The 26766-nt window shown below is 35.1% G+C and overlaps 1 protein-coding gene across 1 annotated transcript; it reads left to right on the forward strand.

Moving 5' to 3' along the window:
- The first annotated feature begins 489 nt into the window (after window positions 1-489).
- On the forward strand, window positions 490-25867 carry LOC128992971 (DNA repair protein RAD51 homolog 3-like). Its single transcript, XM_054416718.1, has 8 exons — window positions 490-589; window positions 1349-1458; window positions 1972-2099; window positions 6540-6646; window positions 7898-8082; window positions 11161-11289; window positions 17953-18141; window positions 25681-25867. Exons 1-8 carry the CDS (start codon window positions 490-492, stop codon window positions 25708-25710), a joined length of 978 nt encoding a protein of 325 aa, XP_054272693.1. The 3' UTR covers window positions 25711-25867.
- The last annotated feature ends 899 nt before the right edge of the window (window positions 25868-26766 follow it).

Below are 26766 nucleotides of genomic sequence, written 5' to 3' on the forward strand. Positions count from 1 at the left end.
GCCTTTAAAATAGTACAGTATTTGTTAGGTGACACATTTAAGTTTGATAGTTTATGTTTTGATCTAAAATATTTGTTTTGAAATCAGTTCTGTCACAAATTTAAATTTTAATGTTATTAATTTAACTTAAACAATATAAACTCTTAGCTCTAAAACTCATGATTAAATTTTTAAATTGTTCAATGTTGAGTTTTATTTCCAATCATTAAGTTCTCTGTTATATCTTTACTGTCTTAATGATATAATTTAATTGTTGATTGAGATAATGAATGCGTTTTAATATACAGTATTTCTTTCTACCTATATTTTTTATACAGCTCTCAGTGGCAAAATCATATTTAAGGAAAAATAAATATCAATCCGCCTCAATTTTTTCCATACATTTTAACTTGGACACTTTTAGACGCAAATCAGTTAATTCTTTTTTGTTTTTAGGTAACTTGAAAGAAGACATTTTACATTAGTTTTCAATAAATCTGACAGTATAGTATGTTGCCAATCTGCTGCCTTGAACTCCCTGGGTTTGCCATCAAGAAACTCCAAGATGCAGGCTTTGTGTATGCTGATGATCTCTTACAGCATGGCGAAGGTAATTATAGTGCTCCCTTGGTTATTTGCAAATGCCAATAGGAGAATCTTATCTATGTAAAAATTACTTATCTACTACCGGTTATCTTTAAGTAGACATGTATATGAAAAAAGTTCCCAGTTTGCCAGTTTGTGGTGGCACTGAAGAAGCTCTACTTTGAGCAGATGGTCTCGGCTGGCGTGTCCTAGGGCTACTGTTTCTTTGCGCATTTGCTGATGCGTGTATACGAGAGTGAGTAAATGTGTTTTTTTTGTTAGATTTGCATGTACAATATTTTCTTTTTTTTCTGAGACGTGTTAAATATGTTTATGTTTAATTACATTAAGTAATCCTATTGTGTATTATTATTTCTATATATTTATGAATGTCAGGTTAAGTGTAAGAAAGGGCCATGTGGCCCTAACTTTGCATAAAAAATTAAGGATTTCATTTCATTTATATGAGTATACAATTTTTATGATCCTATCTAATACTCTTGAAGTTTCTAACCTGAAAAAAATTCCTTTTATTTTGGTATTCAATCAAATAGTATTAACCAACTGCTTAGAATGAAGTTTTAATAAACTGTCCAAATAAAGTTGTAGACCAACAAAATATAAAAATTAAAACTAAACTTTCTCTTTTTAAACATGAAATTGATTTGATTTGATTTGATTTGATTTGAAAAACTCTCAACGCCTTAGGTACCGGTAACATCGATGTTTTATATGAACTGTGATGCTTTAAGAGTATATGATATTATACCTGTTTTTGCTTTAGATCTGGATCCAGAAGTAGAGAAACTGTTCAAGTCACATCCAGAAATACAAGATAATCTCAAAAGTTGCATGAAAAGCCCAAAAAAGATTACTGCACTCACTCTTTTAGAGGTAAGAAATCAAGTTTGTGTTCTAGTTTTAGGGTAAATTTGGATTCTTGTGTTTCATTTAAGTGATCCTGGCTAAGAAGTTGAGTGATTCTGGATTTAAGTTGTGCATGTCATTGTCTGAAAGAATTGAATGGAAACAAATACTGTACAGTATAAGTGAATAAAAAAAGTGATTTTTGAAACACCTGTAATACCTAGCCAATTCCTTCCACCGTGTAACCAACTCACTCTGTAAAGTAATATATACCGGTACAGTTATATAAAGCGCGGTAATAATAGGTGAAGGGAGTTTTAGAGTACAAAAAAAAAAAAAAAAACATTCTTTGTTTAATACTTTTTTTATTTATAGGAGTACCACAAATTTGGGCTGTATAGGCACAAGTCCCAAAGTCTAACCATGTTATACAATGCACCAAGTCCAGTATCAGTAGGACCTAGGCTAGTTGGTTTGGCAGGGAGAGCTGGTTGGGTCAGTTGGGTGCCCAATAAATTTATAATCCCATTACGATTTCAGGAAGAAGAGAAGTGTGAGAAGATCGTGACATTCAGTTTGAGGCTGGACAATCTTCTGGGAGGAGGAGTCCCTCTTGGCTCTATACTAGAAGTCTGTGGTGCTCCCGGCAGTGGGAAAACTCAGTTGTGGTACAAATACATTTCTTTATCTCTGTTCATAATTGAAGCACCATTAGTAAATTATAATCATTGGGACAGATTTTGCTAGTTTTTTAATGGTTAAAACAAGTAATAGTAGAAGAAAATAGCTATGTTTGTTTAGTCTTTGATTATTATGAATACTGAACAGATTTTTCTTAAGAACCTTGACTAATAAATATGTTGGCGAGGACTTAATATATGGACTGAACTGCGCCACCAAGTGTGCTGCTGTTTAGTTTTTAGTCTATACTTAATTGGGAATGTGCCAGAAAGAACATGCATTTTGCTAAATTTTCCTCATCCTTAATGATCTTGTGCCTACCAAAAACATGTAACATAAAGTTTGGATTCTTGTGTTTCTTTGGTCCTGGCTAAGAAATAGTCAGACTCAGGCAGTATCACAGCTACTCAGGTTGCTTAAGAGGCGGTCGGACAGAGATTCTCGGCCGCCGACACTGGCCGTCACTTTAACATGGAGCGCATTTAATAATTCCTCGTTTTCTGGTCTATCCGTGTTCCAAAAATTATTTCCCACACTCAAAACATTGTAAATACATGTAGGATTAAGACTGTACAATATAAAAATCATAATGTTTACTTATAAGCCGGATATAAAATAAATCATTTCTTACATTTCCCATAAGGAATTGCAATACTTTCTGCTAAAATATAAAATGACTGGCACTATAAGCAATTCTGGTTCAAACGCCATATTGAAGAGCATATATTCATTAGTGTATTGAGTGTGACAGATATTTATTTTTCGATGGTCAACATTAAGTTTTGTATTTTTTTGTAAAAGCTTGCAAAAAAGCCTTGCTTGCCGACTGAGTACTAGTTCGACGATGTCCCGGCCGATGGCAGCACAATCGATTGTGGACTGCAGAACACGTTTTCAAACCGCGCCAAATACAATTCATTTAAACTGGCCACAGATCTGTTTAAATAAATAAATAACGTTATGTCGTTACATCCCTGATGTATTATAATGCCAAGGAAATGATGATATTTAATTCACAGGAATCTAAGAATCTAATATTTTTTGGACTGTGTATTTACCGTATGTATTAAAATATTACTGTCATCAGAGATAAAAGTAGTTCTACAACAACCGGTTTGATACAAACTATTCATCAATATAAAACAAGTTCCGTTAGAATAAACGTCTCTTTTGGTCATACTTAGTACGTTAATTACGGACTTAGCTGTATAAATAATGTTTACAAATACCGCAACCATTTCCGATCAAGTTTTGTAAGCACATCCAAACCAAGTGGGATTAAAAACGTTGTGCCTTACTTAGCCGGTTTAATTAATCGCAAGTGCAACGATTGTTTTTGAGTTTTGATAACCGGGGAAAAAGACCGTGAATCAGTGTTGTATAGTGATCAGTGCTGGGAAACTTACATGTTTTAATCATCTCCACCAATAACATAAAAAAAGTTTCCACTCATTGCCCTTCAAGGACAGTTGTGTTAAAGTGCAAAGTAAAAAAATCACAACTGCAGTGGGTGATCGTGGATGTTGCTACCATCTTGGAAGATCTTTCTGATTTCGCTGTGATCGTAACAGAGGTTGAACTTACAGATGTAGCTAAACTCGCTTTTCCAATGTGTCACTTTATCCTAATCTTTCAAATAAGAACCCTTTGTTTGGATAAAGGTTTTTTCTTCAAACTGTCATTAACACTATTTGTGCTGTCGACATGTTTGAACATAAAAGTTGCATTTATTTCAATGTTAAGCAATTGCGGGAATTCCCGTCATCAGCACCCAACGTGTTAATAAGTTAATATTAAAGGCTGCTTACAAATAATGCTATTAATGGGAAATAGCTTTGATTTTCGAAAAAAACTCCAAAACCAAGGGAGATTAATAACTTTGATACGGTATGAATAGGTTTGAATAGGCGAAACATGTTGTGAGTTCTACTTAACTTACTACAATTGAACTGTTGACGTAAAGGTGCGTACCTCATATTAGTCTAATTAAACAGTTCAGGGGCTACATCATGAATTTTAATTTTACTTCAATACTGATACCAAGACACCACATCAAGTGAAAGATTTTTTAGGGACAATAATTATTGTAGTTTTTTTTATATAGGTTTGAGCATCTATATATTTAATACGCGACATGAAACTTTGTGAACAATAAGGCTTTTTTGTTTTAAGATTTAACCCCACATATTGTATAGCAAAATGTTCGTCTAGGTGTGTAGATGTGCAAACTGGCTTTAGATTTTCAAAATATATCTTTTTTAAGGGCGTGGGCTGCCCTCAAAGTTCCTTCCATAAGGATAACATTGTGATTGATTTGAATGTTATTGTATTCTAAAACAGATGGCAATACATTAGTAAAAAAAAATCCCAGCTGTTTTGTTTAGTTTTGAAAAATTCTCAGCAGTATTCACTTCGCGAGATGGCATTAAAATGTCAGAAATGTGGTGCGCTACATTTTAAAGAAGCACAAAGAGGACGAGGCGAAGGATTTTCATCCTGCTGCCATAAAGAAAAGTGAATCTACCATCATACCGAGAAATCTATTATATCCAGAGCCTACTTAATAGAGCAAATCAATTGAGCAGAAACTACAAAGAGAACATTAGATCGTACAACTCTGCGCTCGCAATGGTCAGCACTCGAGCTAAAATTGAAGAACATAACGGTGGAGGGCCTTTCATGTATAAGGTGCACGACACAATTTATCACTCAATTGGCACCTTTCAACCGTCAGAAGGGGAGCATCCCACATGTGCCCAAATTTATATCTACGGTCGTCGAAACCGCTGTTCAAGAAAGAATGCTAAACAAAGCTAATGTCTCTTGCAGCACTGAACTCATGGACATTTTGACTCAACATTTGGTTGATATTAATCCATACGCGCAAGTTTTCAGCACGATGAGCTTTGTCCTGCAAAATACTCCTACTGAACAGCAAAAAGAACTTAGAATGCATACAGCCAACGATCGAGCTCAAGACCAACGCCGATACAACGACGCAACTTCTAAAGACGTTGCTATAATATCCTAATTTATTATTCGTGCGAATTCGCACGGGTTCAACTAGTATACTTTAAAGGTTTTATTTATGCTATTTTAAATGTATTATATATTTTTTAACGTTTAACATTTATTTTTGCGTGATTTAATATTTGTAGTTTGTGTACATATAAGCTACCTTTTTATTTTTACGGTCTACTAAACTGTGAATTTTCTCCGTAACCAATAATTGTACAAAAACACTTTGATATACTGAATTATTTGTTTTTTTTTAGCTCTTTAAAAAGGCCTGGAGAGAAATTGGGAAATTTTGTGTTTAGAGGGTCAAAAATTAGAAAAACCAATTTTTACCCCATAAAACCCCGTTCCCATGGTCCGATCATGCTGGTTCGCAAACTCATTCAAGTTTATCCCGCCTCCCGCCTTACACCTTCAAACCAAATTTCATCAAAATCGGACAAAAATTACTCAAGTTATCGTGTTCACGGACACACACATATATATAAAAATTTGAACGAATGGTGTTTTTGGCCTCTGGGGACATCAAAATGAAAAAGTAAATCGGTCCCACTTCTTAGTCTTACCATGCCACTTACGGTAATAGCTACCTCATTATAGGGAAATTCGCTAAAATGTATGGGATAGGCCAAGTAGTTACATTATTGAGCCCAGTAGGACTAGTATATTATTTATAATTGAATGCATTATCATGTATAATTATATTAAAATTAAGTGTATAAATCAAAATGTCTTACTGAAAGTGCTATTTGTATCTCCAAATATTTTTTGTGTGGAAAATTAGCATATTGTGCGGTGATGAACTGAGACCTGCTGAGACGCAAAGGGTGGGTGAGCGAAGGTAGGAAACCAGTAAAAGTGAAACATGCGGTGGGACAATAGACAAGGGCTAGGACACAGGCTGAGGGTAGTCGAGTTGATGCTTTCAAGTTTCTAGGTAACACAGGGTTGTCAACAATCTCAGATCCCGTTATACGACAGCCACGAAACTGGTGGCCAAGGGTGGTACTATTACAAAAGTCTGTTTTGGGAGGACTGTGTTGTTGCTCGTGACGCCTGCAAAATGTGGGATACGGGGCTCTATCCGACCGCCTCTTAACTCCATTCTACACTCACCCTTCATTCTTATTCAGCTTAAAATATGCTCCACAGTGTGTGTCATTGTCTTAAGAATTTAATTGAAACGAATATAAGATACTTGATTCAAGGAAACTTTAAATTATTAAATAGTTCTTGGGACTCAAAGGGATTATTGATTGGATGGTCAATCATTTTTACTCAACCCCTCTAATTAAAAACTGAAATCCAAACTGTTTATTTAATCCAGATGTTTGAAAACTGTTTTAGAACCAAACAGTGTAAGTTGTAAACACTCTTCACATTCAGATAGATGACATGTGTTCTTTTAGTCTACAGTTGTGTGTCAGTGTCCAGCTACATCGCAGTCTTGGAGGTCTGGGAGGCGAAGCAGTCTATATAGACACAGACGCTGGGTTCTCACCAAACAGACTCTCAGGTACTGTAGATAAAAATTGCAGCAGAACTTTAGCTGCAGATTTAACCCTAAGCCGACTTTGTACATATCATGTATTTCGTATACCTTTCATATATCTTCCAAATTGCACACTCCATAGTTGAGGAGTGTAATAGAAAATATTAAAGACCTTTTTTTTAAGAGGTTGGCGGCCTCTTTTAACCTTGTATTTGCCCGTCCACATAGACTAACCGCTTGTGCGTGGATCGTATACTGCAAAGCAAGGAGTGAGCCGGTACAGTACAAAGGTGATCTGTACTGATAAAATGTTTTCGGCAGTGACCAGGATCCAAACCCACGACATCGCTGCCTTGGGCCCAATGGCCCAAAGTCCGTGACCGTAAGCTATACCGACTGAGCCCCGGACTCACTTAACACGTTGAGGCTTTATGGGTTATACCCAAGTTGTCAGTAAGCTAGCTGAAAAATACATTTCATGTGGCAGGCTAAAAGCAACTTATAGTGATAAATTATCAAACAGATAATTCATTGCCATGATCAGCTGTTTTGGTTTACAAATTCAATGACTTATAGAATCATTACTATAGATTTATATGGTGGCAGCACTTACCTTTCTTTCACACTTTATGGTTTTCACTAGGGGTAAATTTTTAGTAGTGTAAAGAAGAGCATGGGAGCTTTCATACTACATGGTTACGGCGATGGCAGAAAACAGTACCATCTTGCAGCCGTTTACTGCTACTAGACCGGACATTTGTCACACCGTGGCTGTCAGTGGTACCTAGTACGTGTAGTTGAATGCAAGCTTTTTCATACTGCACAATTTTTTATCTGAAAGAGAGCCCACCAGCCAGTGCAAATAGATCAGCTGTTGCAATGTTAATTGTTTATAATCTGACTGTTAATTGGACACTGTTTATGTTTTTATTGTGGTGTTGTAAACACAGTCATTTTGCTGTACGGTCAGGAACCATGTAATGTGAAAGAAACATAGACACAGCTTAAAATCGTTTTTTTTTTCAACCGGAAAGAGTTAAGTGCCGGAAGGTGCGTAAGTGTCTGAATAAGTTACCTTTTTTATGTTTTGAAATCTAACAGTTGAATTGATTATCCTCGCTATCAACCTTTGAAACAGGCTTATTTCAAACCACTTATCTGTATTATGTATTATATGTATTATAAGTGGTTAAAATGGTACAAACAAAATTAATGTGGTAAAACTTATACATCTAATAAGTACGCAAATAAATTTAAAAAAATATTATTTTTCAGAAATCAGCAAGGAATGCAAAGAACATTGCTGTAATATTGGTAGACAAAATAAGTTGTCTTCTGAACTACTGCAAACTTTAGAAAGTCAATCTTTTGAGCAGTACCACTATATTTCAACACAAGATCACTACCAACTATTAGGAACTGTTCTCAGTCTAGACGAGTTTATGAAGGATCATCCACAGGTAAAAACAACCAACCTTCCTTCAAATAGTATACTCAATGATGTTTATGATTTTAATAGTGGTGAGTCAAAAACAAATCTTAAATCTACCAAAAAATTTATGAAAAGTTTCGGTTTTGTGATGTGATTGACCAGTTTTGAGATTCAAAACTAAAGCGTATTCAATGAAGTGACTTCATATCCATTTAACTAATCATTGTCAGGTCAGGAGTTTATTTTTTTCACTGTTTGTTGTTAAAAAAAAGTTTTGTAGTGTAAATGGGGCCAGGAGTCCAAATGTTTCAGTTTTGCTTGGTTAAAAAGTTAGCATAGTTTACAGAAATCAGTTTTTTACGTCAGCGTACTCTGTTCTTGGCTCAATTCACTACGTTTATTTCTGTTCTAAAACTGGCTACAAATTTAACAATTGAATGTCTTATCTGCCTTCTGTTGCCTATCTATTTAATTGTAAAATATATTAGAAATGAATAATCCTCGTTACTGTGATAAGGACATCCAGAATATCATCCAGAATTTTTTAATTTTCAGATTACAAAGAGTAACAACGTTAAGTTTTATAAATAAGCTAGATTATTGGGCGCCATGTGTTCAATTTCCTAACAGGCTGCAAACCAGTTTTATAATTAACAAATCGTAAGTTATTAGTACAGAGATACATGATAGAGGTCTTGACTTAGAACCAGTTTATAACTGCAGCCAGTTTGTGCACCAATACAAGTTAACGGTCTCAGTTCTCTAGTAAGGCAACTGCTTAAACACATTCTCATTGTTATCTTTAATTTGAAAAATAAAAAAAAAACTTTAAGTACGGTATACCAGTCTGAAGATATAGAATAATGAAAAAATGACAAAGAGAATGATAGGTTCAAAAATAAATTCACAACAAGAAATAAAGAATGAATGTACCTTTCTTTGAGACCAAATATATTTTTAGCCTTTTAGAATTCGGGGCATTAAGGGAATGGAAGGATTCTGCTTTCTTCTATGCTTATACATCTATAAAGCATGAAGTAACTTAACTACTAGATAGTGATTTTATACCAACACCCCTCTAAACACACTCTTAACACGTTATGCGACGCCGCGGTCATTGCCACAGACCGAGGTATACATTTGAATCTTACACACAGACCGGCTGTCACTTGGATAACAGTACACACAGACCCCGGGCGAAAACCTGTAAAACAGTGATAATTTACATTGTAATACGCTACAATCGTGTTTGTAAATAATGTATTCTTGTTTTTTTTGTATTATTAATAACCTTTTGTAATGTCGCATATTTGCGACGCCCGGTCTACAGCGAAGACAATAGTGAAAATTATCATAGTTTTCTTGAAATAGACCAAACGTCGCATATATGCGACGGCTCATTTTTTGTGTTTTGAGGTGAAAGTAAGTAAAATAAAAAACAGATTGATCAAGAACAGTTTATAACTGAACAAATATAAAAGCTACATAGGATAATTCAGCATGAATACTGCATACATACAAACAGTGATGCAGAAAAGTAATGACCAGTTTTTCCAACTATCATATGACGTCACCAATAATCATATCCACAGACCAAGCTACGCAGTTGTGCGTCAGACATCTCTGTAGACCACTGCAGGGAATTCAGTGCCTTCAAATAGACCGTTACAAAGATATGAGCATTTTAATAACATTAGAACCCCGACGCAAATATGCGACGGCAGTCTATTTTAATGTGACTAGCCGACGCATATATGCGACGGCAGTCTATGGGTGGAACCCGGCCGACGCATATGTGCATCGCTGGTCCATGTGAATGAAAAATTTCGTACTATTGCAGTAGCAAACGTGTTAATCATCTTCCCCATGGATCTTAGATTCTATAGTAGAGGAAAGCTAAGATTGAGACCCTTGAGTTAAATAAATTGTACCATTACTACTGGTCTACTAGTCTACTCCCCGTCTAAGTTTCTAGTCTATCTAGTGTATCTAGTCTAAGTTTACTGCACTAGTTCTGTCCCCTCTTTTATTACCAGTTTTACGCCTGCATTAAGCAGCGTATAGACGGACACAGTAGAGCCGGAGAGTTGCTGGCTGCAAGTACTTCGTCATTTGCTTATGTTTTGATCTATACTAACTGAGGCTGTTCTATTATTTTTGAAATGTCGTTATAATATTTTACTTTTACAGAGAATAAGTCATTGTAAAATTATTCATGGATATAGGAAATAATTAAGATTCTAACAGTAATAAAATACCCCTGCCGCAGCAAACCTGCAGACTAATCGAATTTCCATTTGCCTGATTATAATTTCACTAAAATATGTTAGAAAATTACACTAGTGATAGGTTTGGAGCTATTGTAATAGTTTTTTATACATTACAAACCATTCAACATGTTATTTGATTATACATTAAAATATATCATTGATTTTGTATCCTAGGTAGCTTAAATAAGTGTTCACAGTCTGAGTTAACACAACGTACATTATCAAGCTAAGTTATACAATGCAATTTCGTTTCTAAATTAAATGGTTGGTGTGAAACCATTTTTAAGACATTTTTTAAAAACCAACATCGTCACAAGTTTACAAGCTGGGTATTTTACATGTAGTGTAAGCCAACCCAGTTTACTCCGCTGCACTTGGTTGATAACTTCTGTTGAAGAGGCTGTAGAAAATGTAAGAGACTCTCATCGCCTTTTGAGCAAAGATGGTAAATTACCTAAACGTACCCCACGGCCAGTTCTAGTTAGACATTGTTCTGCGGTAAGCGAACAATATTCTGGCGCCCCCCCGCTTAAAAACAGATTTAGTAGTAAGGATTATATTTGGTTTCATTTTAAAATATGTGTAAATGAACATATGAACATCTGAAACGAGCAAAGTATGAATTAAATTTACTAGCAGGATTTGAACTTTTGTCCTAGCCAAAAACCCTTTTTCTTTTTTATTTTGGAAAATTACCCCGTGTAGTGTTTAACCTAGCCAATACACAGCTGAAATAGTGAAATGAACGATGATTGAAGGACTTGTATTGAAGAGCAACACTGATTCCCACAGTTCTCTTTCAGATTTATTCAATAATGCAATGTTCTCTCATCCAGGTGAAACTCATAATCATTGACAGTCTTGCTTTTCCTTTCCTTCACCTGAGTGATATGCTGAAACGAACTGTCACAATATGTAAAATGCTAAAACATCTGGAAGATCTTGCTCAACGCTACAAATTGGCGGTAAGTGTGTTTTTGATTGTGACTTGTGCAGGGAGTTTGTAAGGGTAAGTTCAGAGGGTTTTAGAGTAAAAAAATAGTTTGATTTGTAAATTCTATAAAGGGTGTATTAATTATTTAAGATATTTGATTGTGTGTGAGGTAAAATTATTTTTTGGATTATTATAAACAGAGTTTGAGCTGCCTCCAGGACTATGTTGATAAATTACAATATCATTGAAAAATTATATCAATTAAAAAAAATATAGCCTATACTCTTGATATCCTATGTCTATTTCTTCTGCAAGTTAAAGAGGAATAAATTAACATTATAACCTCTTCATTTACACCACCAGAATTCTACAGATTACCCAAATAAAACCAATATTACTATAGATATTCTTGAATCTGTACTTTCCTTTTTCGTCATGAAAAAATTATGCTTAGAACGTACCAAGAACTAAAACACTACTTGAACCTTGTACTATTTACTGTAGACTAACCAACTCAAGGGAGTATGTTTAATAGATTTTACCTTCGTCCTCTTCTACAATAGAGATCAAGGAATTGTAATATTTTCTTCATTTTCAGTGTAGTATTTATATATGCAAAGATTTTGTACCAATTAATATCTTTTCTATAGGTTGAATAATTTAGTAGTTTCTTTTTATTTCCATTATTTCTATTTTGTATTGTACGTGTATTTAACTCCTTGTTCGTATTAAATTTATTAACAGCTTAGGTGTAAGAAAGGGCCATTTGGACTTGACTTTCAAAGTCAAAGTCCTATATTAACCTAGATTTAACAATACACATTGCATTGGCCAAAATTCAAGAAATTACAATTATTACAGATTAATTAACTATAGTAAATACATACTGTATATACAAATGGTTTGGTTGTGATGTTTAATAATGTTAAAGACTACCAGCAAATTCCCGGACGCTGTTGCAGACCTTATTTATCAAGATGGACAACTTAACACATTTCCTGAATTTTCCAATGTCCTGTACGGATTTCAAAGGGAGAGGGAGGTCATTAAAAAGTTTTACTGCATTGAAGTGGAAGTTTTTTTTTAAGAAAGTGGTTGAGTGTCGTGATACTGAAAGATTGAAATTATTGTTGCGGAGAGGATAACTATGGATACTTGGAGAGCTATGATGATTGGGTTTTCTTAATAAATGATAATGTTTCTAAAATGTAAATGGAAGGGAAAGTTTAGAACTATGTGATCTGAAGACATCTTTGCAGGATTGACGACGGTGAAGGGAAAAAACAGTTTGTAGAGCCTTTTTTTGGAGCTTAAATATGAACTGAGTCCATTGGCTTTCACGCCCCCAGACAGGTACAGCATATGTCAGATAAGGATAAACAAGTCCATAGTAGGCTGTCAAGAGAACCTCGGACGAAACGGTATGTTTAAGAGTGCGGAGCATGAAAATCCCTACAGATATCTTGTTTGAAATGTGATCAATATTCTTGTGAAATTTTAGGTTCTCGTCAAGAAGGTACTTAACATCTGGGGAGGGGCAAATAGTGGTATCATCAAGAAGAACGTGTATGTCAGTGTCAGTGGATGTGCGATGCTGAGAAATGCTAAATTGAAGGAGTGTGGCTTTGTTGGCATTCAAGCAAGAGATTAGTTGATTATCCTCATACCACTGAAGCAGGCAGTTGGATTCAAGAAATAAGGTCTGTTCTAAGGCCAGCATACTAGGATTTGAAATGTTGATAGAAGTGTCATCGGCAAATAGGCAAAGGTAATTGCTAGATTCAAGCTGGATGGAACATCATTTATGAAGATGAGGAAGAGAATCGGACCCAAGACGGAACCCTAATGGGGCACACCTCTGCTGACTGGGGCTTCTGAAGAGGAAGTGGTTCTACAAGTAGCCACTTTTATTTACAGCTAGTATCGTAACAAACTGTTGACTGTCTTTCAGGTAGCCTACGAAGAAAACCAGGCATGAGCGATTCCTCTAATACCCAGATCATTCATTTTGCTCAATAGTATGTCATGGTTCACGAGGTCAAATGCTTTGCTAAAATTAAATAACATCCCTGCTACTTACTTGCTGACGTTAATCCATATCCCTCACCATTCTGTTTATGAGACCAAGCATCAAGGCCGTAGCCAGGACAAACTTTTGGGGGGGGGGAGTCAGGTCAGGGGTGTGGAACACCCCCCCAATACGAGAGGGGGGTCTGGGGGTCCTCCCCCGGAAAATGTTTTATATTATTTTTAAAGTAGTTTAGTGACTTTTTAACGCCTAACTGTCTCTAATCCTAAAAAAAAACTACCGTTTAACCTGTTGTTTGTCATAAGCAAGTATAAATTTACAAATTATGACAAATTATAAAAAAATATGACGATTGCATTCATAAATTTGTAACCATACTCTAGGCTACGGCCATATCCTCCTAAACACGTTTGGTACTTTCTTCAGCCCCTTGAAGCCCCCTCCCCTTGGAACCACCACTGGGTCAGGTCATGACTGTGGGTAACAGATTTAAAAACTTTCATTCAAACACCAATTCCCATGATTATTTCTAAAATGTTGATATAGTTACATAGGCCTATGTACAATATTACAGGAAGATAAAACTGTTTTGTTTGAGTAAAGTATTTTTGTTGAACCTTCGTAGTTTTATTACCTCTTTAATAGATCAGGTTTATTAATAGAATTATTATATGAAATATGAATAGTTACTGTAAAACATAATAAAATATAAAATATAATCCTCCGTTGTGGTTTCTAATTTAACTTACACTTTTTATTAAACCTACTGTCGGGTCAAAAAGTATAGATACTCGAGTTTGAGCTTTTATTGCAACGTAACCAGTAGACGTAGAAAAATACAAGTTACATCATAATTTTAAGAATTTATTTCTGCGTTTATGTGTGTTGGTTTCAAATTTTTTATTCAGTTTCAACTCAGCCTTTCAGCGGGTTGAATGAAAAAAGTACAGGTTTTTCGGCGCTTTACCAACAACGGGCGACTTTAACATTTTATAACAAACAAACTACTTATCTAATCGTCATGAAACTTTTATAGCTTTTAGAACATATACTTATAAAGCATATTTATAAGTTTTAGCATTTTCGTCAGTAAATAAAAATTCTGTTATGGTGTTTGTAAAGGCGTTTTATTTCAGGGACGGGACAAGTTAGAAACTCCGATGAAAGCTTAAAATAAAGCTCTTAAAAAGATACAAATGAAAAGTTGAGTTGCACATTAGCTAAGTGGTCTTTAATAATTAAAATGGACGTATAATCAAAGCTTTTCTGAAACGCAATAGTGCGTGAAATTTGTAGGTACCGCTATCGATCCGCAGGCAGGGAGTTCTCCCTGCCCAGGACCGGTTTTGGCAGCACGGACGCTCGAACGATGAATCATACATACCCCACGAGGTTATCTGCCTACGAACCACCCTTACTCCACTCTACCACTGAGTCATACATAATTACATACATTCCATCCCTGCAATGTTATACATATTATACATTGTGGTCTAGACATATTTTCCTCAGCCTGTCTGTGTTATTCGTTGTAGTCAAGATGCTCAGAGCACCACATTTATCAGAAGGTGAAACCTACTGTGATTTTAAAGGCGATATGTTTTGTTCTTTTGGAGTCAAGTGTAATGACAAGCGATGTAATGACAAGTGATGTTCGTTGGTTTGATCCGTGCTGCCAAAACCGGTCCTGTTAATTAAGTGTTAATTTTTACTACTAAATTTCGGGATTTCGGGGGGGGGGGTTTGACCCCCTAACCCTCCCTGGCTACGGCCTTGCCAAGCATGGCACTGGTTGTCGATCTGTTTTTTCTAAATCCGTGCTGGTTTTCATATAAAATATTTTGGGACTCTAGGAAACTCCATAATCTATTAACAACTGCTTTCTCAAATAGGTACTTTACTAATGGTTGGTATTCAATTGATTGGCCTGTATAATTAAATCATTTACTTTCCTTAAGGATATCACTGGATTCATTTACTAAATAATACTTGAGTATGTTTAATCTATGACTTAGGGAAAATTGTGTAAGTTACGCCTCAGTTGTTATAAACAGTTGCATGATAACACAATTGAGCCTTCCCAACTTAGTTCTTTACAGAGATGAAAAAACAGCTGACTGCTTAAAAAATTAACCGGGCTTATTTTGAGGTTATGTTATGTTCAGTTAAATTGAATTTCACGTTTACCGCTACGTCAATTTTTAATTTAAACAACTGTGGTGCTAAGGGTTTCGCTTCAGAGAAGCTAGCATATAATTTTATTTAATTTGTATTCTTGCTCTATTATATAACTCTTAATAACTGTCCATACAACTGTTTTTTGGATATTTTAGCCTACTTACCTCAAGGAAGGGTTATGCTAGAAACATAACCTACAACTAGCATAAGTGTAAAATCATAATTTTTACTAATTATCGTCATGTATTCTACAATTTTCAAGCGCTTTAAGAAAAGTCCAATTAAGATTGGAACTCACAATGGCGTATTTCATTGTGATGAGGTTTTGGGAACTTACATGTTACAGCTATTGTTTCCTGACTCAAATATTGTTAGATCGCGCGATGATAACGTGTTAAAAGATTGTGACATAGTTATTGATGTTGGCAATGAATATGATCCAGAAAAATGCCGATTTGACCACCATCAAAAAGGTTTCAATGAAAGCATGAGTTCTATCATCCCAGGTAAACAGTGGACCACAAAGTTGAGCAGTGCCGGACTAGTTTATTGCCACTTTGGAAAGGACATTATCAAGAAAATTTTAGGTGATAGTACAAGCCTAGATGAAGTTGAAGCTGTCTTTGATCATGTGTATGAGAATTTCATTCAAGAAATTGATGGAATTGATAATGGCATCCCTATGTTCGATGGTGAGCCTAAGTATCGGATTACAACCAATTTGAGTAGCCGATGTCACCAGTTTAACAAGCAATGGAACACTCCTGACAGTGAATATGACGAAGAAGCATCGTTCTCTGAGGCTCAGAAATATGTTGGAAGTGAGTTTATTAGCAAAGTAAACAGAGCAAGTACAATTTGGTGGCCAGCAAGAAGTATGGTAGCTAATGCTATTGCAAAGCGATTTAGTGTTGATCCGAGTGGGCAAATCATTGAATTGGAGGGACATTGCCCTTGGAAGGAGCATTTTTTCAATCTTGAGAAAGAATTGAGCATTGAAAATCCCATCTTGTTTGTAATTTTTTCTGATAGTCACCGAAATTGGAGATGTCAAGCAGTATCAGTCAATGCTGGAAGTTATGTATGCCGCCAGTTTCTTCATCATGAATGGCAAGGATTGCGTGATGAGGAGTTGTCCAAAATCGCTGGGATTGAAGGATGTATATTTGTTCATCACTCTGGGTTTATTGGTGGCAACAAGAGTAGAGATGGGGCTTTGAAAATGGCACTCAAAACTATTGAGTTGAATAAATCATCAGAATTATAACTCGATAGGGTACCGGTAAGTTATTTTTTAGTGCTGACTTTGTGATATTCTCACAACATTATTTGGCTGCATTAATAGGCCTAATCATAGCATAGTTCCGGTACCCCTAGCCTAAATACAGATTTAGTCTTTGATTTAAAGTTTGTCTCATAAAATCTTTAAGCCAGTTTCTAAAAAAAAGAATTTAAGCATGAGTAGGCCTTAACAAGTTAAGTTAAGTTAAATGTAGACCTAAATTATTTAAACTGAGTACGGTAACTCGAATTTCAATAGTAACCTAGGCTACCTTTTAAAACCGCAAAGTGTCAATGTTCAAAGACCAACAAGATAGGCCTTTACTTAAGTTATTGGTCATAATGAAAAACCCAACAAACTAAAATATTAAGGTAACATAGGCTAAGTTAAGTTAGCTTAGAACTTAACTCTGTATTCTATATTTTACAACTCACCTGGTGGAGTAGTTTAGGACTAACTTAAATTAATATGCTAGAGTGTCAAGTTTAATTGAGCGTTAGGCATAGCTGTTAATTCAATTCAGACTTGGACAGGTGGTCCTGTAATCCAGCTACTAGGAGGTCACAAATTGTGGATATTTATAGGTATGCACTGTGGATGCGATACTCCCTGGTGTGGATTAACGTCTGCACTAGTGAGTACTACGACTATCCGCAGTACTATCTCGATAATTAGACCAATTCGTATATAGCCCTACCAAGGCACCTAAAAATGTGGTTCGGATTCCACTATAAACTGTAGGCCCCTTAGTTGCCATTAGGTGTATGGGCTATTAATTAATAGCTGTGTAAGGAATGTCGGCCTTAGTCACTAACAAGACTACAAGATCGCCCCACTCATCCTACACTCATCTCCATTCATACTTGGCTTAAAATACCTACTTTGTATGGTCGCCATTTAATAAGAAAGTATTAAAGTACATTTTTAAATAGTGTAAAAAATTTCACGGCTGAACACCAGTGACAAATGTACAGTTGGCCTGATTCAGAATTTCACATCTTTAGAAGAATAGATACCTTGGCTAAGACTAGAAGTACCTATTGATAAACTATTAAGGTAGGCCTATAAGTTAGGTTGGCCTACAAGTCTCCTTTCTACCGGTACTTGCTATGTATTATTTGAATACAAGTTGGTTTACGTAGTCTGTCCTACTGTAAACTGGATATTTAATGTACAATTACATTTACCAAATGTGTCTGTTATAGGTTGTTGTTACAAACCACTTGACAACTCGCATTTCCCGTGGAGAAGACCAGCTTGTACCAGCCCTCGGAGAATGTCTTGGCCATTTAGTAAACAACAGACTAATTCTTGGTTTCTTGCCATCAACATCTCAATTTGCTGGAGTCATTTTCAAAAGCCCCAATCTGCAGAACAGTTCCGCTGAATTTAAGGTTGGTAGGCTATGGAATTGTTGCTAGTAAACTTTACTTTCATATACGGTAATCTTACTGAGACACATTTATATTAGCCTATATTCCCATGTAATTAATTATATAAGCTAACTGTAGGGTAGACCTGGACTGTTACTCCCCACTTGGGTTCTTAATTTTTTTAAATAATGTTTAGAACGTCTACTCTACTTAATACAAAAAAGTTATTTTTTGCTGCCCAAACGCTCATTTTCAGCTATCTAAGAGCTCTACCTAGGCATTCGTTACGGTAAGGTAAAAATCTATAACAAAGAATGAGCTGTACTTTTTGTTTATTGTAAAAAGTTTGTAAATTTCATTGTGAAACCTTTAAATGAGGGTTGATTCTGATCCTTGATTCAAGAAAACTGTTGATACAACTATATTTTGAAGAATTGTTAATTCTCTTACCGGTACTTTGTGACTTTGAATTAGCAGTGAAATTATGACTATCCACTGCTGTCGGGCCAAGCCAGAGAAATCCTGTGATTGCAATGACATCTAAAATTTTTTATTGGCCTTGCCTAAATTTCACATCGTACAGCTCTTGGAATTTCTTTAATATTCCAAGAACCCTGCTTAAAAAAAGTTAAAATTATTAAAATACCAAAATAAGTGATTAGTGACTTCTCAAATCTTCGTATTCCTGAATTTAAATAATGAAATGAAAAATGTCTATGCGAGAGAGAAATTTAGGACTAGCAAGTCATTTCCAAACACTTAACTTCTAAAACATAAATAATACTATTCATAAATATTCAGTTAATATTCAGTTAACCCATTCTGATATCATTTAAACGATTAAATTGTTTCATTCCATCTTAAAACTTTTTGTGAGTATAATAATAGACATAATAATAGTATAATAATAGTTCATTTAAAAGCATTTTGTTTGTAGTGTTGTGTAACATTATGATAATTATTAAATATATTAATGTGATAAAGGCACAATAGTTACGTCAGCGTGTAAAAATTATTATAAGCTCTAGCCACAAAATTAGATTAGGCCTAGTGTGCATTCATTACCATGTCATCATCTTCAATCTGTGATTGTGGTGTCCCAATGTACTGAGAGAAATCATTACTTCTGCAATTTCTGCAAAATCATGGATTTATCCAAGAGGAGTGGAGGAGACATTATCTTTTTTCTGGGGTGTCTAAGAAATAATTTAAAAGGGGACATGACGCTGTCAAGGGGACATCTTAATCATCTTCTGCAATCGTGAAGATATCAGTATCAGGAGTTTTCTTCCTTCATGCAACATTTACTGATCCTTTCTGCGATTTCAAAAATAAAAGCTTATTGTACCGAAAACCGATACTTGCTTTGTTTGGCCTTCCTCTCGTACCATGCCCCTAACATAATTAGTGTCATTAGCAAATATACTAAAAAATACTGTAGAATGGCATATAGTAAGGCAACACCAAAAAAATACTGGCCCCAGCTTAATATTCATCTTGCAGACTGCAGTAAGTTACCTTTCACCTGAACAATTGTCTGTCATCCAGTGGCGGTTCCAGAGAGGGCCATGGCCCCCCCCCGAGAATCAGTTATTTTTTTATTTTTTTCAAGCTTTATAATTTGAAAAATTGACTTAAAAATTGCCGCGCACATCCCCGTTTCCCACCATCCTATGCCTTCCTCACGTCAGTGCGTCAGTCATACAGAACATACTACTACTAGTACAGGTAAAATAGAGTTTTATAAACAACAAAATTTGTACATTCATGAAATTTCACCTGTGAGTTACTAATAATATGAGAAATGAAGATCCGATGAGTCCCCAAAATTTTGGGCGTGCTAAGGCCCTTTTTGTTCCGAAGGGCCCTTAATCCTGAATAATTTTGTTTTTACGTTTAAGGTCGTGTGAGGTGTGGTTTTCGATGGTTTTAGTTATTTTAAATCGATTGGGACTAGTTTTATGTGTATTAAACCACTCCGTACAGGGTGTTTAGAAATATTAACTACTTTTTACAATATTTAAACATTTATTCATAAAGTGATAAAATTAGTTACTTCCATGCATGCTCTATATAAAAAGGGATTATTGAAAATAACTGTAATTCTTTACTATATAAGAGAGAAGGATCTCAAGGAGTAAGAGAAAATATTAAATACCCCGTCACAGCAAACCTGCAGACTAAGCTAATTTTAATTTGTCCGATTTTTAATTAAATCTAATAGTTTAATGAATACTTAGGTTTGCTGCTACAAGGAGGCTAATAAAGTGTGTTAATAGTAAAATCTTAACAGCCTAGTATAAAACAAATACCACTCCATACAGGGTGTTTTGAAATATTATTACTTTTTACGATATTTAAACATTTATTCATAAAGTGAAAAAAAATTAGTTACCTCCATGCTCTATATAAAAGGGGATTATTGAAAATAACTGCAATTCTTTACTATATAAGAGGGAAGGATCACAAGGAGTAAGAGAAAATATTAAATACCCCCGTCACAGCAAACCTGCAGACTAAGCGAATTTTAATTTTACTTACTTGATTTTCAATTAAATCTAAAATAGCGTTGCGTTTAATGATAACCTAGGTTAGCTGCTACAAGGCGGCTAATAAAGTGTGTTTATAGTAAAATATTAAAAGCCTAGTATAAAACAAATAAATTTGACAAGTTTGATCAAAATATATCTATTAACAAACAAACAAAATCATTGTACACTATTCTACATGAGAATGACATGGGAATTTTAAATTTACAATTTTAGTATTTTCATCCGTAACTAATAACCATACAAAAAAACGTTAATATACTAAATTATTTGTTTTTTAGCTATTTAAAATGTTCTAGAGAAAAATTGGGAAACTTTGTGTTTTGAGGGTAAAGTAAATAAGAAAACCCAATTTTTACCCCATAAACCTCGTTCCCATTGTTCAGGACAAAAATGCTTGTGCCGACAATGCTGCTCTGATGTCTTAGTGCTGTCCTGGTCGTCATAACCACGAAAGATAACTGTACTTGGATTGATTGAAAATAAGTTTGAGGAACTTAAGATACAAGTTGCAAACGTCAGTATGTATGAAAGGTGTTTTTGCACCACATTGTTCATGCTTTAAGATTGGTGTTGCCTGTTCTGCAATATGCAAGGTTTTAGGTTTGTAAAGGGGAATCCTGCTTGAACACCAACTTCAAAATCAGTAAAGATGGACAAGTTGCTAAGAATAATAAAATTTTTAATGAGTCGTCTGAGAATAATTATTGTGATAATGAAATTGTAAAGAGAGATACTACATAAATTGTAGAAAAATAGCTTTAGTTTAAGTACTTCATTTTAATATGTAATGTAAGGTTATATACAAATGCAATTGTTTTAATTTTTAATAAATGTAAAAAAATAACTTAAATACTACCTTAGAAAAATACATATCAATTTGAAATTGGTCTTAATAGATTTGCATAATAAACACGTTGAAAGATTATTCACACCACCTTAAAAGTTGAAATTTTTGCTTAGTAACCTATGTTATCATGTTATAGTGTGAAACTTCATCCATCCCCTTTTAGCGAACATCCCATTTAGGAGATAAGCTATTACCGAAGGTCTCATGGTAAAACATAGACCCGAAACCGATTTACGTTTTCATTTCGATGGCCCCAGAAGCCTAAAGCACCATCTACTCAAAATAGTATATATGTGTTTATATCCATATATAATATAATATATCCATGTTATATACGTGTCCATAAACATGATAACTCGAGTAATTTAGGTTCAATTTTAACGAAACCGGCATAATCGGTCCATGGAACAGGGTTTTATGTGGTAAAAATATGTAATCTTTGACCCTCAAAAGACAAAGTTTCCCAATTTTTCTCTACAGCATTTTAAAGAGCTCAAAGAAAACAAATAATTTAGTATATTAACGTGTTTTGTAAGTGTGTTAGTTACGAATAAAATTCAAAAATAGTAAATTTAAAATTCCATGTTATTCTTAAGGAGATTAGTGTAAAATGATTTTGTTTGTTTGTTTATAGATATGTCTTAGTAAAACTTGTCAAATTTATTTGTTTTATACTAGGCTATTAAGATGTTACTATAAACACACTTTATTAGCCTCCTTGTAGCAGCAAACCTAAGTATTCATTAAACTATTAGACCTCATTTCATTAAACTATTAGATTTAATTGAAAATCGGGCAAATTAAAATTCGCTTAGTCTGCAGGTTTGCTGTGACTGGGGTATTTAATATTTTCTCTTACTCCTTGAGATCCTTCCCTCTTATATAGTAAAGAATTAGTTATTTTCAATAATCCCCTTTTATATAGAGCATGCATGGAGGTAACTAATTTTATCACTTTATGAATAAATGTTTAAATATCGTAAAAAGTAATAATATTTCTAAACACCCTGTACGGAGTGGTTTAATACACATAAAACTAGTCCCAATCGATTTAAAATAACTAAAACCATCGAAAACCACACCTCACACGACCTTAAACGTAAAAACAAAATTATTCAGGATTAAGGGCCCTTCGGAACAAAAAGGGCCCCAAAAAGGGCCTTAGCACGCCCAAAATTTTGGGGACTCATCGGATCTTCATTTCTCATATTATTAGTAACTCACAGGTGAAATTTCATGAATGTACAAATTTTGTTGTTTATATGGAGTGTTTTTGTATTATTTTACCTGTACTATACCCACCATAAAAAAATGCGGCTCAGTAGTCAGTTGAGTATTTGTTTTGTTACGTTTTTTTTATAAGTAACACAGTTTTATAAGATTCAACATATGTGCATCCCTCCACTTAAGCACAAGCACATGACAAAATTATAATGGTAAGTAATGGAAGCGTTTAAGGCTTAAGCTTTGCTTAGCTGTTTTCTAAGTTAGGTTAGTCTAGACTCATGATTGAGCAACCGCCATTACAGTACTACGAGTGCGACGTTGCCGATGTCTACCTGACTACCACACTGTCGTTTCTACAGAGTATTCACTCACGTAGACATGTGCGTTCGAGTGTATACCTCATCAACGTCGCAGTGTTGCATGCTCACCCGCCTGGCTGGGAAATGTAGTACAGATACCATCTATATTATAACTTAATACGGAGTACGCTTAATCTAATACTCCCCTGGATACTGGTGCGCTGTGTGGTGGAAAAACAGGACGTGCCCACCATTCAAAATGGTGGGATACTGAGGCCGGCGCCACCAGCGGGTCGTATGGACCTCTCTCTTTTACACAAACATACCTTTGCTACACTTATTTTTTAAAATAAAGATTTCAAATTTATATATTTTTAGACAGTGCTTATTACTGTGTAGCTAGTTAGAACCTTAACTTATTTTTTTATAGTTTATTATTATTTAGGCAAATTAAGATTGATGGTCGATTTTTAACAGCACTAAAAACGTCAAAAATGTATTAAGCGGAGAACTTTTTTATTTTCCGAAACAATCATTGTTAAAGGAATACAATGCGCGTCGACATCATGAAACTAAACATTTAAAAATAGATAGGTGAAATAACAGGGCCGGTAAGAACAGAAAAAGGTTTATGAATGGTTTAAGGAAGTTTTGCATTTAAACTCTCCCTTTCAGATTACAAGAGATTTAACTTTTTCTTTGTCAGAGTGCTTAAAATCGATTTTGTAAGTATAACTTTTCCAAAATTTCCCGGACCCCCTCCCACAATGGGGGGGTATTCCATACCCCCCAAACCCCCCAGAGGTTGTGGCCATGCTGGCCTAGAATTAAAATAGCCCCACACCCTCGATAGAATGGCCCCCTCCGAAAATTAGCCCTGGACCCGCCCTTGCTGTCATCCACCTTTACCAATTGCCGTCAGCATAGAGAGAATCGATTCTTACTTTATATTGGCAAGAACAAGACGTTTATCTCAGATTCAAAAGTAGTTGTTGGCAGGTTATGCGGTTAACCCCCTAATATAAAGGCAATGTTAAACCGATTTTCACACAGATGGGTACACTTGATTGAAAGTCAAATGGAGGAAGGTTCGTAATTATGTGAATGTTAGCCCACAGACAGTACCAAGAGTATTTCACAATCCAGATGAAGCAGTGCTGTCTAGATATTAGAAGCTAAGGTCAAATTTGTAACAACAGGACTTCACTGTTTCTGCAAATTTGTTATACATTTTTATTAATTTACATAATTTACACTGGCCCCCTTTACTGAATATATTTTAACACGTTCGCTACTGCGCGTCGCATATATGCGACGCCGCGGTCATTGCCACAGACCGAGGTATACATTTGAATCTTACACATAGACCGGCTGTCACTTGGATAACAGTACACACAGACCACGGGCGAAAACCTGTAAAACAGTGATCATTTACATTGTAATACGCTACAATCGTGTTTGTAAATAAATTATTCTTGTTTTTTTGTATTTTTTATAACCTTTAGTAATGTTGCATATTTGCGACGCCCGGTCTACAGCGAAGACAATAGTGAAAATTATCATAGTTTTCTTGAAATAGACTAAACGTCGCATATATGCGACAGTTCATTTTTTTGTGTTTTAAGGTGAAAGTCAGTAAAAAAATAAACAGATTATTCAAGAACAGTTTATAACTGAACAAATGTAAAAGCTACATAGGATAATGCAGCATACTGCATACATACATACAGTGATGCAGAAAAGTGAAGACCAGTTTTTCCAACTATTATATGATGTCACCAATCATCATATCCACAGACCAAGCGACGCAGTTGTGTGTCAGACATCTCTGTAGACCACTGCAGGGAATTCAGTGCCTTCAAATAGACCACTACAAAGATATAAGAACTTTAATAACATTAGAACCCCGACGCAAATATGCGTCGGCTCGGGAGACTAGCCGTCGCATATATGCGACGGCAGTCTATGGGTGGAAACCGGCCGTCGCATATGTGCGTCGCTGGTCCATGTGAATGGAAAATTTCGTACTATTGCAGTAGCAAACGTTTTAAATTACAATTGGTTATTAGCAGCATAGCATGGTTTAAAAATAGACCTTTAGTAGATTTGTCATCTTTATGGATCAAAGAAGACAATTATGGAAGATCGTGGAAGACAATTCTATTGTTAGCTCCAGGCCACTAGGATCCTGGTTTGTTTATTGTTACTTGAGCTGTTGAAATACTCAACCAAATAAAACAACCTAATCATAAACAATAACTCAGAGAAACACAAATCATGAAATTAACCCTAAAACAATAGTAACCATATTTTGTCGACACTAGCTCCCAATGTTACCAACATGAAGGAGGTTAAAAAATGAGCTTCAAATGTTACAATGGGATGAGAAGTATTTATATTATTTAGTGTATGGTAGCAGGTACCATAAGCCTAAATGAATGTTTTTAACCAAGGACCAGGTACATCAGACTGTCCATCCCTACCATTCCTTTCCATATGAAACCTTTATTTTTGTCCAGGTACAATATTTCCACAGTAACAGCCATGCCTATTATAAAGCTATGCAATAAACCAGCTCTACTGTGCCATCTTATCTTCCTTCTGTTTGTTTTAAGCTTTTCTTTGTTTGTTTCAGGTCACCCGAGGTGGCATAAGAGACATCTGATCTGCTAAGGTTTTATAAATCAGTTCTATTTTAACTCTAAAACAAAGGAAAAGTTTAAGTTTAAAATATTTAAAAATTTTGCTGTGTTTAGGTTTTCCCAAAATGTTATAGAATGATGAAGTTGTCAAAGAATATAAACTTTTTTATAAATTTGTAAGTGATTCTGATTTATTTTATTTCCTCTAATTCTAACAATCACAAAAGATAACACAGTGGAGTGGGCAAACATATTCAGAGTGGATTTCTCAGTAAATATCTTTACTTGAATTTCATTGGCAGTGTAATAAGTTTGAATTGTTAACGTAAATTCCTTATTTAAGCTCTTCCAATATAACATCAAGCCCTTTGTAAGTATATGCAACATTTTTTTAAACATTCACATGTGAATAGTAAGGTTATTCATGAACAAATGGCACTCTACATTTTATCTGAACAACAAAGTAGTGTTCATGAGAAGTTAATACAAATATAAAGGATGCTTTTGATAACCACACTGGGACATGCAGGGGTAAACTATAGTAGGCTACTTTAACCAAGCAATAAAGACACACAATAAAAAACTTATTTACTTGAATACTGCATCGTTGACCGACAAAGTCGGAATAGATTGCGTCACATATAATAAATACTACTACAGGGTGCGGCAAAAAAACGATCCATTTTCTTCAGCGCACTGTTAAGCGACAGGCCGTCTGAGGGTGGTAGGAGTAGGCTCGTTGGATAGCCTATACAATGCCATTTCTTGTACTCATAGAGCAGTGGTTGTATGAGCTACGCGCTGTTGTTATTTAGTCATTTAAAAAAAGTAGTAAATTAGTCATTACAACTCAGTGGCAGTTCCATGCTTTTATTCTATTAGGTCAACATGGAGAGGTTCCGTCATGATTATCTGTATGGATAACACAATTAAAAAGATTATTATTCAAACTGATCTGTAGGGATTAAAATGAACCTCAAAATTCGTGTAACTGCGTAGTCAGACATGTTCGGGTAGCCGCTTGTTTTCGGGCTGGCCTATGCAGACTGTTTTCCACAGCAGCACGAACTCTATCGAAT

Source organism: Macrosteles quadrilineatus, unplaced genomic scaffold, assembly GCF_028750875.1.
Source record: "Macrosteles quadrilineatus isolate MER2022 unplaced genomic scaffold, UCM_ALF_1.0 Scaffold_4__1_contigs__length_99947679, whole genome shotgun sequence".
Classification (NCBI taxonomy): Eukaryota; Metazoa; Arthropoda; class Insecta; order Hemiptera; family Cicadellidae; genus Macrosteles; species Macrosteles quadrilineatus.

What these genes read in the sequence shown, in the direction of transcription:
- LOC128992971 (XM_054416718.1), top strand. Translation starts at nt 490, where the DNA reads ATGTTGCCAATCTGCTGCCTTGAACTCCCTGGGTTTGCCATCAAGAAA. An exon ending in AGTGGGAAAACTCAGTTGTG is followed by an intron (nt 2,100 to 6,539) that starts GTACAAATACAT and finishes GTGTTCTTTTAG; the next exon opens with TCTACAGTTGTGTGTCAGTG. An exon ending in CTCAACGCTACAAATTGGCG is followed by an intron (nt 11,290 to 17,952) that starts GTAAGTGTGTTT and finishes TGTCTGTTATAG; the next exon opens with GTTGTTGTTACAAACCACTT.